At 53.7% G+C, this 15,926-nt stretch overlaps 5 protein-coding genes across 5 annotated transcripts; 4 read left to right on the plus strand and 1 right to left on the minus strand.

The window, feature by feature from the left end:
* Nucleotides 1–141: 141 nt before the first annotated feature.
* PV08_05348 (uncharacterized protein) lies at nucleotides 142–1,860 on the minus strand (the record flags this gene model as incomplete). The annotated part of the gene is made up of 4 exons (XM_016379692.1): nucleotides 142–977; nucleotides 1,027–1,450; nucleotides 1,499–1,713; nucleotides 1,836–1,860. 4 exons carry the CDS (start codon nucleotides 1,858–1,860, stop codon nucleotides 142–144), a joined length of 1,500 nt encoding a protein of 499 aa, XP_016235519.1.
* A 1,627-nt stretch (nucleotides 1,861–3,487) lies between these two features.
* PV08_05349 (uncharacterized protein) lies at nucleotides 3,488–3,883 on the plus strand (the record flags this gene model as incomplete). The annotated part of the gene is made up of 1 exon (XM_016379693.1): nucleotides 3,488–3,883. The coding sequence occupies one exon, from the start codon at nucleotides 3,488–3,490 to the stop codon at nucleotides 3,881–3,883; it is 396 nt and encodes a 131-aa protein (XP_016235520.1).
* Nucleotides 3,884–5,744: 1,861 nt separating this feature from the next.
* PV08_05350 (uncharacterized protein) lies at nucleotides 5,745–6,309 on the plus strand (the record flags this gene model as incomplete). The annotated part of the gene is made up of 2 exons (XM_016379694.1): nucleotides 5,745–6,072; nucleotides 6,140–6,309. The coding sequence occupies 2 exons, from the start codon at nucleotides 5,745–5,747 to the stop codon at nucleotides 6,307–6,309; spliced, it is 498 nt and encodes a 165-aa protein (XP_016235521.1).
* A 3,028-nt stretch (nucleotides 6,310–9,337) lies between these two features.
* On the plus strand, nucleotides 9,338–12,456 carry PV08_05351 (uncharacterized protein; the record flags this gene model as incomplete). Its single annotated transcript, XM_016379695.1, has 6 exons — nucleotides 9,338–9,627; nucleotides 9,682–9,779; nucleotides 9,830–10,005; nucleotides 10,065–10,320; nucleotides 10,371–10,711; nucleotides 10,762–12,456. The coding sequence occupies 6 exons, from the start codon at nucleotides 9,338–9,340 to the stop codon at nucleotides 12,454–12,456; spliced, it is 2,856 nt and encodes a 951-aa protein (XP_016235522.1).
* Nucleotides 12,457–13,555: 1,099 nt separating this feature from the next.
* PV08_05352 (uncharacterized protein) lies at nucleotides 13,556–15,778 on the plus strand (the record flags this gene model as incomplete). The annotated part of the gene is made up of 1 exon (XM_016379696.1): nucleotides 13,556–15,778. The coding sequence occupies one exon, from the start codon at nucleotides 13,556–13,558 to the stop codon at nucleotides 15,776–15,778; it is 2,223 nt and encodes a 740-aa protein (XP_016235523.1).
* Between the last annotated feature and the right edge of the window lie 148 nt (nucleotides 15,779–15,926).

Genomic DNA, 15,926 nt, shown 5'->3' on the forward strand with positions numbered 1-15,926 from the left:
TCCTCCATCGTAGTAGTAGTTGTCGTCCGAATGTATCATCATTTCGTTGTCCGCACCCTTTTGCATATATGCCATTCCCATTTCGATGCAGAACTCCTGCTTGACCATGCACCCAAGCAAAACAAACCCCTCTAACGTAAATCAGCTTGCATGAACCGGACCTCCAGAAGTTTCGGTGTTTCGTCTTCCACGGGTGCGACCTCCCCCCTTCAAACTCTTGACTCGACTTAGGAAGCCACCACCAATCTTGCCGTCGTCGCCGTTAGGACTGTCACCAGTCAACTTTTTCTCCAGACCAGCAAATCCGCGCCGTGGACTGCTGGGCGCCCGACTTCGACTTTGCTTCTGCTGTTCCTCCCCAAAAGCAATTTGAGCTCCCTTCTTCTCGTACTCTCTGTCGTACTCTTTGAAGAACGGGTTTGCATTATTCTCCGACTTGGTTGTTCCCAGGGGGCTGTTTGGACTGGCGACAGGTTCTGGTGAGGTCATGCGGCCACTATCACCGAGATTCGGTCGAGGCTGACGGACAGACTTGATTCTCTGTGCCAGACTTTTCTTCCGAGAGAGACCATTGGCCTGCGCTTGCTGCTGGGCCTCGAATTCGCTCTCCCGGCGCTGTATGGCGGCCCGGCTTGCGGGTGCACCCTCTAGAAAAGTGCTGGTGCCGAGTCCTGCAGTTTCATTTCCATGAACAGGCTCCGTACGGGCAATCGGGTTGAAACTGGCGCTTCTCTCGGCTTGAGGTCGGCGGAAGTAATCAGCATCTTCGTCCACGACTGCAGCTTCATTGTAATCCACATGAGCCTCCTGACCAGTGCCGTTGTACTGATCAAGATTCAGAGTCTTATTGAGAGGTCCTGCACCACCAAGTTGCATGTTGATCGAGTCTTTCGGGAAAGCCTGCATCGGAGCTTGTCTAGAACCTTTTCTATTGCGGTGAGGGTTACAGGCATCAAATGGGCCGTCGTGGTGGAATACTATCACTGGTCAGAAGCGTTTTCCGTGGAATGACGAGCATCAGCTTACATCCTGTACCATAGATACTCGTGACATCGAGCTTGTCAATGACATCCAGTTTCCTGTTGGGTTTCTTAGACCGGTGAGAGCTCGTGCCATCTTTTTCGCGTTGTTTTCTCTCTCTGCGCCTTTTCTCTGCTTCGGGGTCCAAGTCTCGGGGCTTGTGCCGGATCGAAGACTCTGAGTTGCGGCGTTGAGTGCGTCTTTCGCGTGGGCGGGTATCAGATGGGTCTGCAAAGATGTCTAGCTCGTTAGGAGGGCCCCGATTTCTTGATCGTTGCCTCCGACGTTCTTCATCTGAATTGCTTGGCCTGTGGCGACCAGGAGGGCCTTGAGACCCATTTGGCCGCGGTGGCATGTTCTCCCGTCGAGAGCTTCCATTTTGGGGAGGTCTCTGTGGACGTTTTGCAGAATCATTGATATCGAGAGATGCCTTTGAATCAGATTAGTGACTGCCCATGCCGGAATCCGATGCACGTACAAATATATCTGCAGTAGTGTCCACGGGCCTGGAGGGTTTCGCCGGGCGGTCACTTGTCGCGCTCTTGTTTCTGGCTAGTGACGGGGCCTCCTCGCTACTGTCCAGGAAGGGATTTGTAGAGGCAGGTTTGACCGGGGCCAGATTTGGGCTGGTGGCACTATCAGGCATCCGATTGCGAAAAGGATTGTTTGAGGCCAGAGGTGAGGTTCCTCGTTCTGTACAACACTGTCAGTCGCGTCGCGTCTCGTATAGGGGAACGCCACATTGAAGGATACAGGAGTCAAAGAGGCATTGAACGAAGTGTATTATGTCAAAGGTGAGACGGCTATGCACGTACCTGGCATAGTTGCAGTTTGCGCCATCATGGCTTTTGATTTGGCTCTTCACTGGCCCAGCCTCAGGAGGGATTCTGATTCCCCGTGGTCAACAGCTGCGCAGGGTATGATTTTGCGGTGATTCTGGCTTCTTTCACAGAGCGACGATAGAGGACCAGACGGACAGGCGACAGAGAGTAAAGGAGACCAAAGAGATACGATGAAAGATGAGAAGGGACGCGCAAGTGGGATAAGGAGTCGGATTGTTTGGACCCGATGCGGACGATAGGCGGAGCGTATGAGGCCGTTTCTAGGAACGTGCGCTGAAGCGGAATTGGGTGGACACAATGAATTACGGCGGTTCGCCGAAGAGCATGCAGAGCTATCGTATGTTGATTGTCGTACTCAGGCTAGGCTGAGAATGAGGATGAGGATGAGGATGTTGTTCGGGGGAATGAAGGCTGGTCGCGAGGATAGTTGTTGGCTGTAAATGAATAAGGGATTGGAAAGGAGAGAGGAAGAGGGACGAATGCTGCAATAGAGGACTCCGTACGGGCGCAGGCGGGAACCCAATGTCTTGACTCTTTAGGCGGTTCCACAAAGGCCTGAGTTGCTCCGTATTTATTATTGATGGTGGTGCATAACTCGTCATTTCAGGTAGTAGGTAGTCATTTGGGTACGAGCCTTTGGCTGTGTAGAGGCGACCAGCCCACGCCTAGCGAGCCTACAGACTACAGTGTACTGCGCACCCCCAGAGTCCCTAAGGCTAGCGAGGCTCACTAACTACCTAGGCACCTCACCTACCTACAATGGGCTCATTGCGCGCCCCCTTGACCGTCTCCCAACACCGGCCACCGGTCTTTCCCAGACTCAATCCTCGCATCCTCCGCGCTACCCGCGTCGACTGGCTCTGGGCAAAACCTACTCGCCGCATTGGGTGCTTGATCGACTCACAACACGCCTTCAGAACCGCTACTGACACCGGTAGCAGCTTTGATCAGGTTTCTTCCTCAACGAGAACTTGGGTATCGACGGTCAGGGTCTCTAGTGCCAATCGTTGCGAGTCGATCGCCGTCGTCCCTTGTTTACAGTACAGACACGACACAGCAGTCGATTCAGGGCACTGCCCCCCGTCTCCATCCGCAGGCATTGCGCGTACGCTGGGCATCATTAATTTGGTGCATCCACTCGAGACGCCCTTGTTGGTCCGATTCATCAGATCTTCAACGTCTCCTTGCGACAGGTACAAATCAATCAGGAACGATTGCCTGTCTTCTTTGCCTTCAGACTGCCAACTTGGGCCCCCGCCAGACAGATCGTACTGGTACAATACCTGTGTCTCCCTATTTCTCTCTTGCCCCGGTCTCAACTCTAAACCGACGCGAGAAGGATCCCGCTGTGCGCGCCGCGACGTGACACTTCTACTGAGTGTACAAGGGATCACGTACCAGCAGCTGCACTGTCAGTGAGCATAGTGCCTCTAAGGTCAACGTTCTTGCAGCGCCTCTGAAATACGCCAATCATCAGATTACGCCTCGCACATTCCATGGCCGATTGAGGTGCGTGTCAATTCAAACGAGTAGCACTGTTTTCGTCAGCTAGCCGACAGCGCTCTTTACCAGCGACATCTACATTTTTTTGCAAGACCTGCTCTCGGATCACAAGGAGGATAGAGATGGAACCCACCACGCCGCCCAGGCCACTGTCTCATCGATTCACCCTGGAGCTAGAGTTTGTTCTTTGCTTGTCCAATCCTCTCTACCTTCAATATTTGGCAGTAAACTACCCTCATCTCCTCAACAAACCAGTAGCCAGTCACAACAACGGAGACCTTGAAAATTCCGACGCAGCTCGCTTTGCACGGTATCTGGAATATCTCCTTGGATACTGGCGCAAACCAGAATATGCCAAATACCTAACCCATCCTGGCGCCACTCTGAGAAATCTGGCACTCCTGCAGCAAGAGCAGTTCCGTAAGGACATAATCAGACCTGATGTCATCGCCAAACTGTTCGAGACCGATATTGGGCAGCCCACTGTTCAATCTGAGAATGAAAATCCAGCGTCTTAGAATACTTCTGCAGCAGCAATTCAGAACAATGCCTGGGAGGGCAGTTGCCACGATCTAACGTCAAGCCTGCGCATTCACGACAGACCGCGTCTTTCAGTGTCGCAGACACGATGCATGCTCCAATGCTAGGAGTATAGGGTACTGCTGATGTGGCCAAGCTGGTTTCAATCGAAACAACTAGCGCCGCAAGATGAGACAGAAATCACTGGTCGAGAGGTCAGGCACCGAACATACGGTGCCTGTTGTACATTTTGTCAGTGCGAGCGTCCTGGACATGCGATAATGAGTACATCTATCAGGCGATGCAATCGTCTGTTGTTTGCATAGGGACCGACTTTGTTTGTCGCAAGCAGTGTCACAGCCACATAACGCAAAGCTCGGGGCTTCTTTGCTGACATCCCCCTGGCAGTCTAGGGTGCTCGACAACGTTGTACAAGAACACTAAGCTGAGCGTATTCTTCTCGCTACGTGGTGTAGCAGACACTAGCACCTTGATTCGTTTATGCGTATCGAGGAACAGACTCCTCATTCTAACAAGTCGATTCCGCAGACGATTTAAGCCCGCTTGCACTTGTCACTTTTGCTCAGGGTAAATAAAAATCATACACCCACAATTTGTCCAAAACGAGAACCTCTCTACGCGGGCCTGGATAATCTCACGTCATAATGTGTGTGTTCCAACTAGTAGTAAGGACGTACATCTAAGGCGGCGCATTTGCGTATGCCGTACGGTACTGGTTAGTACACTATAGCCGATTTTCTCTTTTTGATGCTCTCACGCTGTCAAATACCTTGCGAGGTGGTGTGTGCGTGTACATCGAAGGACATAGAAGACATTCCGTCTGATCTGCCAGCTGCGCCACGTGAATTATGGACGCTGTGTCCCTTGGTACCTGCGGACGAAAGCCATAATCGCTGTCCTCTTTCCGAAGCGGGCAAACTCTATGGGCCTTTGTGCAGCCCGCTTGATTTAGCTGCCTTGACTCCGTATTCCCAGCGCCAGCGCCAACGCCTCCTCGCGGCTGCGCCATGGTGGGCGCCGCCGGATTGCGATGAGCCGATGGCCTTGTAGATTATCCCAAGGACCGCAGTGCGTCATTGGTCTGCCCCTCTAACGAGACTCCTCCCTTAAATTATGTGTAACAGCCACGCGATCAGGCGTTTGTGTATCAACTTGAACTTCACCCGCGACATCCTCAACGGCGGATAGATTCTGACGTTGCGCAACCATCCATTTCATCAACGAGACCAGCAAAAAAGAGTCTCAGGCCCCTACAACGGCTGCTCAGGCGTGATTGCACGATTGCCCTCCTTCGAGCACTGAAACACTACAGAAAACGCAAAGGGGCTGACTTGGAGACGCAGAAGTGCTTCGGTCGCAGAGACATCAGAGAACGACTCGAGCAAGCATCTCCAAAGACAAGATCAGATAGACCTTTGACTTCCGTGTTATCGAGGACACGCTTCTTTCAAACCCCGTGGCCAGTATCCAAAGGGCAACCCGATCCCGGCTCCAATTGACGGATTCGGCCTGTTGTCAGTATATTCGGAATCTTCATTGACTTCCCCGGTCAGTATGGTATCCACGAGACAACACCCGGGATCTTTTGCAACACCAGCGACCTCGACCGGATCATCAAATTCAGATGCAAAGACTTCCTCACCGCCTCCTGATGGTTCGATCTCGATGGTCGATCCGAAACCCCATGCGCGTACAGGAAATCGCTCAAGTACCAAGAAAAACGAAGTGACTCAACATACCTACTCACACAAAATCGCTCCCCTGCTTATCATTTGGCTGTTTGTCTCCCTACCCCTGGTGACATGGGACACAGGGTACATGCTCATGCGGCCGCACACGATGCCTGGGGGAAAGTTGCACTCACCCATCTGGACACCGTATGCCCTTTACGGCACGGTTGACTATGTGTATGGATGGCCGGCGTGGGATAATCATGTCGGTTTCTCAGCTGCACAGTCATCCTTGAATGCGGTGGAGAACGTCTTGTATATTTACTATCTCGTTACCATTATTCGGAATGGCGCTCAGGACCTCTTCAAAGCCCGCACTTTCGGAGAGTTCTTGGTTGGCTCAAAGTCCAATACGGTATCGGGGCCTGGAGTGGCCAAAGCAGTGCTGGTGTTGTTCGCATCGACGGTAATGACCTTGAGCAAGAGTGTCCTGTATTGTGAGTACCATTTCAAATATGCACACCTCCAAACCGTGGCCTGTGACTGACCGAACAAATGAAACAGGGCTCAATGAGTATTTCAGCGGATTTGCAAACGTCGGACACAACACCGCTTACCGCCTTATAGTGCTGTGGATGATTCCTAATGGTTTTTGGTTGGTCTTCCCAACATACATGGTCTGGATATTAGGAAAGGAAATCGTGGCTCACATGGACCCAACGGAAGGCCAATGAAAGTCTTTCCCTTGAAGACAGTACCACGTATTGCTTCTGTCCAGTTCAACCAACGTCCCCTACAATGACTATAGTCACGCCATCACTAGTGCCGGTGTTTAACTTGTACCTGGTCGCTGCGCAGTTCAGGTGTATCTATTTTCAGGGCTAAGAGCATAATGACTAGCATTGAATATACCTTGCCAACCATGGAACCGAGGCGATGGCGACCGAGACGAATGGTCGACATGGCGTCTCGATCGGTTAATCTACGGGCGAGCAAGAGTCAATGGTCAGATACCGTTCACATGGCCAACAAAAGCGGGATCGATAGCCGATTGCAGGCACGCGTGCAGGCAGCAGGAGTCACACATGTGCACGAAGCGAAGCGAAAAGTTCTTCCAGGTCATAAGATCGACAAAGAGCTTTCCCCGCAATCGAAGCTTCAGTTACTCTACGGGTGGGTGAAGGAGATCTGTAACTCGTAGGACCACGGGCGGACAAAGTCAGTATGCGGAGTGTCGGGTCGGTGAGCGGAACACAGAGACTGCTCAGCTTGAAGGCCCCGTTCTTCGATCGGCATCATGTAGGTTGGATGACGATGGCGGGCTTCCTTGGGTTGCTCTGGGTCCATGCCGAGAAGTGAAGGCTTCTTCGAAAACGTGATATGCAAGGGTAGTGCGACAGATTCCTCGGTCGGCTTCTCGAGATGATTACACCAAGGACGGGAGGGGAAGTGATGGTGCAGCGTTGCGAGGCCTGACAAAGCTTTGACCGGCCTAGGCCACTTCCCTGCGCAACACGAGGCAAATCGGCACGACTGCACGATGGCGAACTGGATTGCCGAGCTGTCCAGGGCGGCTGTTGGTTTTCTAGCCAGAGTAATGCCGTGATGCTGGGGCTTACGCATAGAGCGATGAAAACGTTGCAGTCGACAATGCACGCAGACGTTGCTTAGAGAGCGTTTGATTGGAGAAGACAGTGATCCGGGAGGGCCTGGGACGGATGCGTATGTTCGGAGGCGCGAGACGGACGACGAGAAGTGACGTCCACCGGGGTCGTTGTATGCAGCAGTTAGCAAATGGGATAAACGTCGGGCGGCAAGGAAGACGTGCCTTACTAGCCTAGGGATGTCGGCTGATGGCATGGGGCAGAAGCGGAGAGGACGATCCATGTACCGTGCGGGTTCTGGAGAATTGACGGAGAACATGCCCAAAAAGAAGAAGTTTGGATGCAAAGGAACATGCAGAGTGGCTGGTGTGGTGGAGGAAGAGAGGAGGTGGTGATCACACCAGCCCACGACGATCCCATCTCGGTGCGCTGCTCGCCTCCGGACGGACGAAGCATCAGTGATCACTCAGTATGATGTGCGGGAGCTTGTCGACTCGTCAAATTTCGCTTGGAGACGATCAGGATGAAGCATTTCTACTGTATTGTCCAAAATCGCAAAGTGTGACGCCGTCGTCGCTGATGGTACAGGCGTACGGATCCTGGGCCATTGTACAGTAGTAGTCAAGCAAATTGAATTAGTTAGGTCTCTACCGTGGTGGTAGTTGCGGGGTACTGTACCCTTCTTGGTCTACTGCAGGCTTTTGACGGGGGATTGTCGCTGTCATTGTGGTCTGTGGAGTGTTTGTTTCCAGACCACTGTTTGGCTCGGATGCCGATGTCGGGTGACGAGAGCGACGGGTTGGCGGACACAGCATACGGTGAATAAAATCCTGCATGAGAATTCGACGGAACCCGTCAGCACCACAAGAACGACATAACGCGGACCAAGAGGAGGAATGCAACCTCAAGAGCTTGTTTTTTCTTGCTCTTCCATTCCGCTTCCATGCAAGAAGCAGGTGATTTGATTAGTGGTGGTGGTGGAGGAGGAGGAGGGAGGAGGAGATGTGGTGGCGCGTGTCTCCGCGTGGTGTATCTCACTCGTCCCGGACAAGCGCAGTTTGGAGACTCGACTCGTACTGTAGTCTGGGGAGAGCATGCGTCCCTGGGACCTTAAGGTATGTACAGTAGCTGTCTGTGTACCTGAGCCCAGCGCTCCCTACTATGCCGCCAATCGAGGGTCGGAAAGAAAGAAGCCCCTGGTCAGGGAATGGTCGTACTACTGGAGGCAATGTAAACGAGGTGGTATGTAGATAGCTCGCTGTCAAGCATGAGTAAGTCTCCTGCTCGTCCTCAATCGAGTGTCAAGGATCAAGGATCAAGGATCAAGCGTCAAGGGACCATCAACTCGGTGTCCATTTGACAAGGCTAGTCGGCCTGTTTACGCTCTACAGTAACTGACTACCTGGATTCACAGCGGAGAACAGAAGTCACTTGAGCTAGTGTCCCCCGTTGCTACCTCCACAATACAACACATCCCGGGCATCATCATCATAATCACCAGCTTTGCACATCGCGCACCCATTTGAGCGCTGGGTGGCAGCCCAGGCATAGTGTACATCATACATGTTCTCGCAGTCGCGTATGGCTACAAATATCCCCCGATTTCTTCCCATGGTCCTCCGTCCCCTCTGCTCCTTCTTCTCTGTCGGCCACTCGTTCGTCCCTCAGCCCGTACTAACCTAACCAAGAAGGACCCCTTCCAGTCAAGGCCCAGGGGATAGTCAGTCGGAACTTGCATTGTCAGGTGAATCTGAGTGGGAGACGCTGCTGCTGCTGTCCCACCCGAACTCGAGTCCCAATCAGCAAATATTCTCCGGACGGTGCCTTGAAACAAAACAAGCCTTGATAGCCCAAGATGTGGCTTTCGACGACGGCGGCTGTGGCGGCCATCGTCGCTCTCCCTCCCCAGATCTTGGCTGGTGTAAGTGCATCTTGGGCCTGTCCCGTCCCCCCCCCTGCCCCTGTCTTTGCCTAGAGCGGCACTCCCCACAGCCTATTGTACAAATACAGGCCACTGCCCTGAGCCTAGTGAGCCCCGTCCAATCCAACCCACTGCGGCTCAACTCCGGCTCCTCCCAGGGCGCCAGGGACCGGAAAGCTGGGCATCGCCATATTGGGCTCTTCCTGGCCAAAGTCCTTTTTCTTTCCTCCAGCAATCATGTCCCCGTTGCTGAGCTCGGTGGTGTCTGTTCTCAACTTCACGTTTTCCCTGAATGCCTACTCACAGTATATTTTCCAGCCTGTCGACTCTGCCGATCTGCTCAACAAGCGCCAATCAGCACAACCCTTCAACAATGATTATAACGGACCGATCTTTTCTTCACCGCCGAGCTACCCTTCGCCTTGGGGCTCGGGCGCCGGCAACTGGTCTGCGGCCTACGAAAAAGCGCGGGCTTTTGTGAGCCAGTTGACTCTGCTCGAAAAGGTCAATCTCACCACCGGTGTAGGGTATGTTTTGCATTTCGGCGTCTCAAAAAGAGTTGGGCTAACTGTTTGGTTCAGCTGGGAAAGTGAGAGATGTGTCGGAAACGTGGGAGAGATTCCTCGACTGGGCTTCCCGAGTTTGTGCATGCAAGACAGTCCTCTGGGAGTCAGAAATGGTATGTCAGCACTCAAGGTCCACAGCCGGCTTGGTTAACCCGAGAACCAGCCGATTATGTCTCTGCCTTCCCAGCCGGTCTGAATGTCGCCGCGACATGGGATCGTAGTCTGGCGTACGCCCGCGGGGTGGCCATGGGTGAAGAGCACAGAGGCAAAGGCGTGGACGTTCAGCTTGGTCCCGTGTGTGGCCCTCTGGGTCGATCGCCCGAAGGCGGAAGAAATTGGGTATGATGCATCAATATGGTCGGCATCAGACTTCCTCATCAGGTACTGACTCCGTACAGGAAGGATTCAGCCCCGATCCCTATCTCACCGGCGCTCTGATTGCCCCGACTGTCCAGGGAATTCAGAGTGCAGGTGTCATTGCCTGCACCAAGCACTATATTCTCAACGAGCAAGAGCATTTCCGTCAAGTGGGAGAATCGCAGGGATATGGCTACAACATCACAGAGACGATCAGCTCCAACATTGACGACAAGACAATGCACGAGGTTTACCTCTGGCCCTTTGCTGATGCTGTGAGAGCCGGAACCGGATCAGGTAGGCAATGGCTGGCCATTTGTTGAGCCATACGCTAATCACAACCACAGTCATGTGCTCTTACAACCAGATCAACAACTCGTACGGCTGTTCCAACTCTTACACTTTGAATCATTTGTTGAAGAACGAGCTCAATTTCCAGGGCTTCGTCATGTCTGACTGGCAAGCTCAGCATTCGGGAGTTGGGACTGCATTAGCAGGCCTTGACATGAGTATGCCCGGTGACACTGTCTTCAACACGGGACGGACCTTTTGGGGCACCAACCTGACAATTGCTGTCATCAACGGAACTATCCCTGAATGGCGCATCGATGATATGGTAACTCGTATCATGGCAGCTTACTACTATGTCGGTCGCGACACGCACTACGTTCCTACCAACTTCTATGCCGTGAGTATTGTCTGGTCCTCCGTGTGAGCCTCAGTTGACGTGTCTTTTAGTGGAGCCAAAACACGAATGATCACATCCATGCCGCAGACCCGCAATCGCCGATTGGGCTTGTCAATGAGCATGTAAACGTGCAAGACGAACATCGTAATGTCATCCGACAAGTGGCTCAGTCTTCGAACGTTCTCCTCAAAAACACCGGTGGCCTTCCACTCACGGGCAAAGAGAAACAAGTTGGAATCTTTGGATACGATGCCGGCAGCAACCCGTGGGGTGCCAATGGCTGCCCTAACAGAAACTGCGACAACGGAACCCTTGCCATGGGTTACGGAAGCGGTACGGCGGAATTCCCATATTTGATCACCCCTGAACAAGCCATCCAGCAATACGTCTTGACCCAAACTGATGGTGAAGTGTTTGCCATCCTCGACAACTATGCCGACTCTCAGGTGCAGAACCTCGCCGAGCAAGCCGATGTGGCCATTGTCTTTGGCAATGCTCAATCCGGCGAGGGTTTCATTACCATTGACGGAAATACTGGCGATCGGAACAATTTGACTCTCTGGGGTGGCGCTGAACGATTGATCAACAACGTGACCAAATATTGCAACAACACCATTGTGGTTTTGCATACCGTTGGGCCTGTCAATGTTTCGTCCTGGTATGACAACGAAAACGTCACTGCCATCATTTGGGCCGGCCTACCAGGTCAGGAGAGCGGCAATGCCATCGTGGATGCTCTGTACGGCTTTATCAACCCTGGCGGCAAGCTGCCGTTTACCATCGCTCGCAATCGCGAAGACTACGGCACCGACGTTATTTACGAACCCAATAACGGACAATTTGGTGCTCCACAGGATACTTTCTCTGAAGGGGTGTTCACCGAATATCGATGGCTTGATGCACATAACATCACGCCCATATACGAGTTCGGATTTGGTTTGAGTTACACCACGTTCGAATACTCGAACCTGGTCATTACACCAGCAAGCCCGGCTCCATACACACCTACCAGCGGAGAGACTGGGCCCGCTCCCGTGTTGGGCAATTTCAGCACCGATCCTGCCGACTATGTGTTCCCCAACGATACCATTCCCTATCGTCCTTACTTGTACATTTACGCGTACCTAAACTCCACCGATCTCAAGGCATCTTCCGATGACACCGATTATGGATTACCGTCGGATCAATATATCCCCCCTGGTGCTACCGACGGATCTTCACAGCCACTGCTAGCGGCTGGTGGTGCTCCTGGTGGCAACCCGGGTCTTTACGAGACTGTGGCCACGGTGACAGCGACGATAACCAACACTGGTGACGTTGCAGGCGATGAGGTTGCCCAATTGTACGTCGGGTTGGGAGATGGAGAGCCGCCAAAGGTCCTGCGTGGCTTTGACAGACTCACCATTGCTGCTGGAGCATCCGCCACATTCACGGTTGAATTGACTCGTCGAGATGTGTCGGTTTGGGACACTGTATCTCAGAACTGGGTTCAAGTTGAAAACCCCATCATTTACGTGGGTGCATCCAGCAGGAACCTACCTCTTTCTGGAACTCTTTCTGGTGGCAGCTCAGGCGGTGGGTCTGGCCCATCTGGAAAGCCTAGCGGAGGTTGGGGACCTCCTTCCACTGCAAGTGGTGGATATCCTGTTACGCAGATCTCGGACGGGCAGCCACAAGCTCCAACAGGACCTCCTGTCAGTCAGATTTCAGATGGACAGCCTCAAGTGCATACTTCAACATGGTAACTGAAGGGTCAGTAGAGACTCGAGCAGAAAAAGAAGAAGAAGGAGAGGAGGAAAAGAAAAAACAAAAAACAAAAAGGCATCAATATCAGTATTACTGGGTGTGTAATGTTTGATTCTTGCCAAAAGGCATAGCAATGCTTACGGGTGTTGTACTTAACACCATACCTATCTCTGCTAGCCTAGAGGGAGGTAGGTAGTAATGAATGAAACGATGGACGCAGCTACGTAAATGGTTGAAATAGAAAATCTACGGCACTCGAACATGTGTACACGGTGGTACTACCTACCTACCTTCCTTCCTTTAGTACCTGGGAAGAAAGCAATCCCAGGGTCGATAGAAGTCTTATGTAGATAAGGGGGGTAATTCGTACTCGGCCATCCCCAACGACTCTGGTGATGTCCAGAGTTCGCAAACCTGAGGATCCCTGTTACCCGTACGAAAATTGTTGGGGAGGGTGGTAGGTAGGTAGGTAGGTAGGTAGGTAGGTAGGTAGGTAGGTAGGTAGGTCCTGATGCCACGGTCAAATATATTTAAAGCTTGAAGTAGCAGGTCGCCTGGAGGTGGTTAGGGAGGTAGGTCTCTAAGAGGGCCACGTCTAAAAAAAAGAGGAAAAGAGGAAAAGAGAAGAGGAAAAAGAAAAACACGAGAAGGCTGCACCAAGGCCGAGTTCAAGTGAAGTGGAGGCCAGGTAAAAGATGTGAGAGGGTTCGATGTCGTCATGGATTGTACGAATGCGGCAAGGTAGGTGAGGTTTAAATAAATGTAACCCGTTGGTTTGGTCGGAGTGTGCATGGCGGGTGCTTTTGTGGCGATGCGCGCGTGTGATACTCCGTCGCCACCGCCCCAGACCCTCGCGGCGAGACCATCAGACGAGGTACCTACCTACCTACCTGATGTAACGGTCCTACTAACTAGCCGGTAGGTCAGGCCTCACGAGGGAAGACGAGGACGTGGACAGAGAAAAGGACAAGGACAAGGAAAAAGGGAGAGCGCCACGACACCAGGAACCAGTACTAACTAACTAGTTAACGAGGGGAGGACATTGCTTCTAGGTACTCTATTCTTCTCTACACTTCTCTACTGTGGTGAATGTTGAAAATGCCACCAAAGTTCAAACCCCAGAAACAACAACAACAACACCAAAAGGATGGGGCCGGTCCACGCGTCGTGTACTGGTTCCGTACGGATCTGCGTCTTCACGACTCACCTGCGCTGGCGCACGCTCTGTCGCTGAAGCCGTCGCGCCTCGTGCCGCTGTGGACGTGGGATCCGCACTACGTGTACCGGCAGCGCGGGTCGGCGAACCGCTGGGCGTTTCTGGTCGGGTGCATGGGCGACGTGTCCTCGGCGCTGGCGAGGCTGAACCCTCGACAGAAACTGCACGTCGTGCGGGCGGCGCCGGGGAAGGTGATCGGCCCGCTGCTGCGGAAGTGGAAGGTCGACGTGCTCGTGTTCGAGCGTGACACGGACGCCTACGCACGCACGCGCGACGCCGAGGTCACGCGCGTCGCCGAGGCCCTGGGCGTCAAGGTCGTGGCTGTGAGCGGGAGGACGCTGTTCGACAGCGACGACGTCGTCGAGGCGAATGGCGGCCGCCCGACGATGAGCATGGCCCAGCTTGTCAAGGCGGCCGGGAAGCTCGGGAAAACTGCTGTGCCTGCTCGGCCGGTCGCCGCGCCCACGACGTTACCGGACCCTCTGGACGCCGAGGACATGGACTTGAGCGACATTGAGCGCGAGATCGAGGGCGAAGGGAAACGTGTCGACGAAGAGAACCCCGCGGTCGCTGGTGGTGGTGGTGGTGCTGCTGCTGCTCCCGCCAGACCCGGCGGCGATTTCAACGCCGTGCAGAGGACCCTGGCACATGGCACACACACGCACACGCAGTACCGTGTCGGCCTGATGGGCCCGGACAGAACGTTCAGCGTGCCGACGCTGCAAGAGATGGGTATCGACCCGCACGACGTGACGACGCCGCACGTCGGTGGAGAGACCGCTGGGCTGGCCGTGCTGAAAAGGTACATCGTCGACGAAGAGTACGTGGGGACGTTTGAGAAGCCTGCGACGGCGCCCACGGACTTTGAACCGCAGGCCACCACGCTCCTTTCGCCGCACATGCACTTCGGGAGTGTGAGCGTGCGCAAGTTCTGGTGGGACGTGCAGGACGTGCTGGAGAAACGGAAAAGGGAGAAGAAGCACAACAGCGCCGAGCCGGTCAATCTGCCCGGCCAGCTGCTGTTCCGGGACATGTACTTTGCGGCACAGGCCAAGGTCGGAGTTGCGTTTGGCCAGGTGGTCGGCAACCCCGTCGCGAGGTTCATCCCCTGGCATCTGCAGAGCAGGTACGCCGTCGTCAAAAGCGAGCAGGGCGAGGGCGAGATCCAGGTCGCCGACGGGACGTATGTGGTCGACGACCCGCAGGCCGAAGAGTACTTTCGGCGCTGGAAGGAGGGCCGCACCGGGTTCCCGTGGATCGACGCGCTGATGAGACAGCTCAAGCAGGAAGGCTGGATCCACCACCTGGGCAGACACGCCGTCGCGTGCTTCTTGACCCGGGGAGGCTGCTACGTGTCCTGGGAGCGCGGCGCCGAGGTGTTCGAGGAGTGGCTGATCGACCACGAGCCGGCATGCAACGCGGGGAACTGGATGTGGCTGTCGTGTACCGCCTTCTTCTCGCAGTTCTACCGATGCTATTCACCCGTGAGCTTCCCCAAAAAGTGGGACCCGGAAGGTCGCTTCGTGAGGAGGTACGTGCCTGAGTTGGCCCTGTTTGACAAGAAGTACATCTACGAGCCGCACAAGGCGCCCATAGCGGACCAGAAGAAGTGGGGGTGTCTGGTGAAAGGGGACGGATTGAACAGGAAGATCGAGAACGAGAACGAGAACGAGAACGAGAACGCCGCAGCACGACAACAACAACAACAACTACAAACGTATCCAAAGCCCATGTTCGATTTCAACGAGAGAAGGCAGTTTTGTATCGACAAGGTCAAGGAGGCGTATGACGTCGGACTGTACGGGGACGACGAGAAGGTCAGGACGGGAGAATGGAAGAAGATGTTCAAGTTTAATGATCGAGGGGCAAAGGTCAAGGAGGCCGCCAACGGTTCGATGGAAAGGGGTGTAAAGAGGTCGAGAGACGAAGAAGGAGAGAATGAGGACGATACGGGTGAGAATGCTGACGATAATGGAGACGATAGTGACGACGAGCATGAACATGGACATGGACATGACACCGAGAAGAAGAGCGAGAAAAACAAGCGAGGGAAGAGAGGTCAGAAGACTTTGGATACAATGATCAGTCGAAAGAAGGTGGAGTGAGTGACCGAGGAAATTGCAGAGGATTTCAAGATCTGCTACAGAGTACGTTGTGGAGGAAAAAAAGGCATCGGAAGGCTATTATATGACACAGTTAATGGCTCGTGGATGCTTCTACCTGGGTGCTCACGACCGACCCTCTTCTCACCCT

The sequence above is a fragment of the Exophiala spinifera genome (assembly GCF_000836115.1).
Source record: "Exophiala spinifera strain CBS 89968 unplaced genomic scaffold supercont1.4, whole genome shotgun sequence".
Taxonomy (NCBI): Eukaryota; Fungi; Ascomycota; class Eurotiomycetes; order Chaetothyriales; family Herpotrichiellaceae; genus Exophiala; species Exophiala spinifera.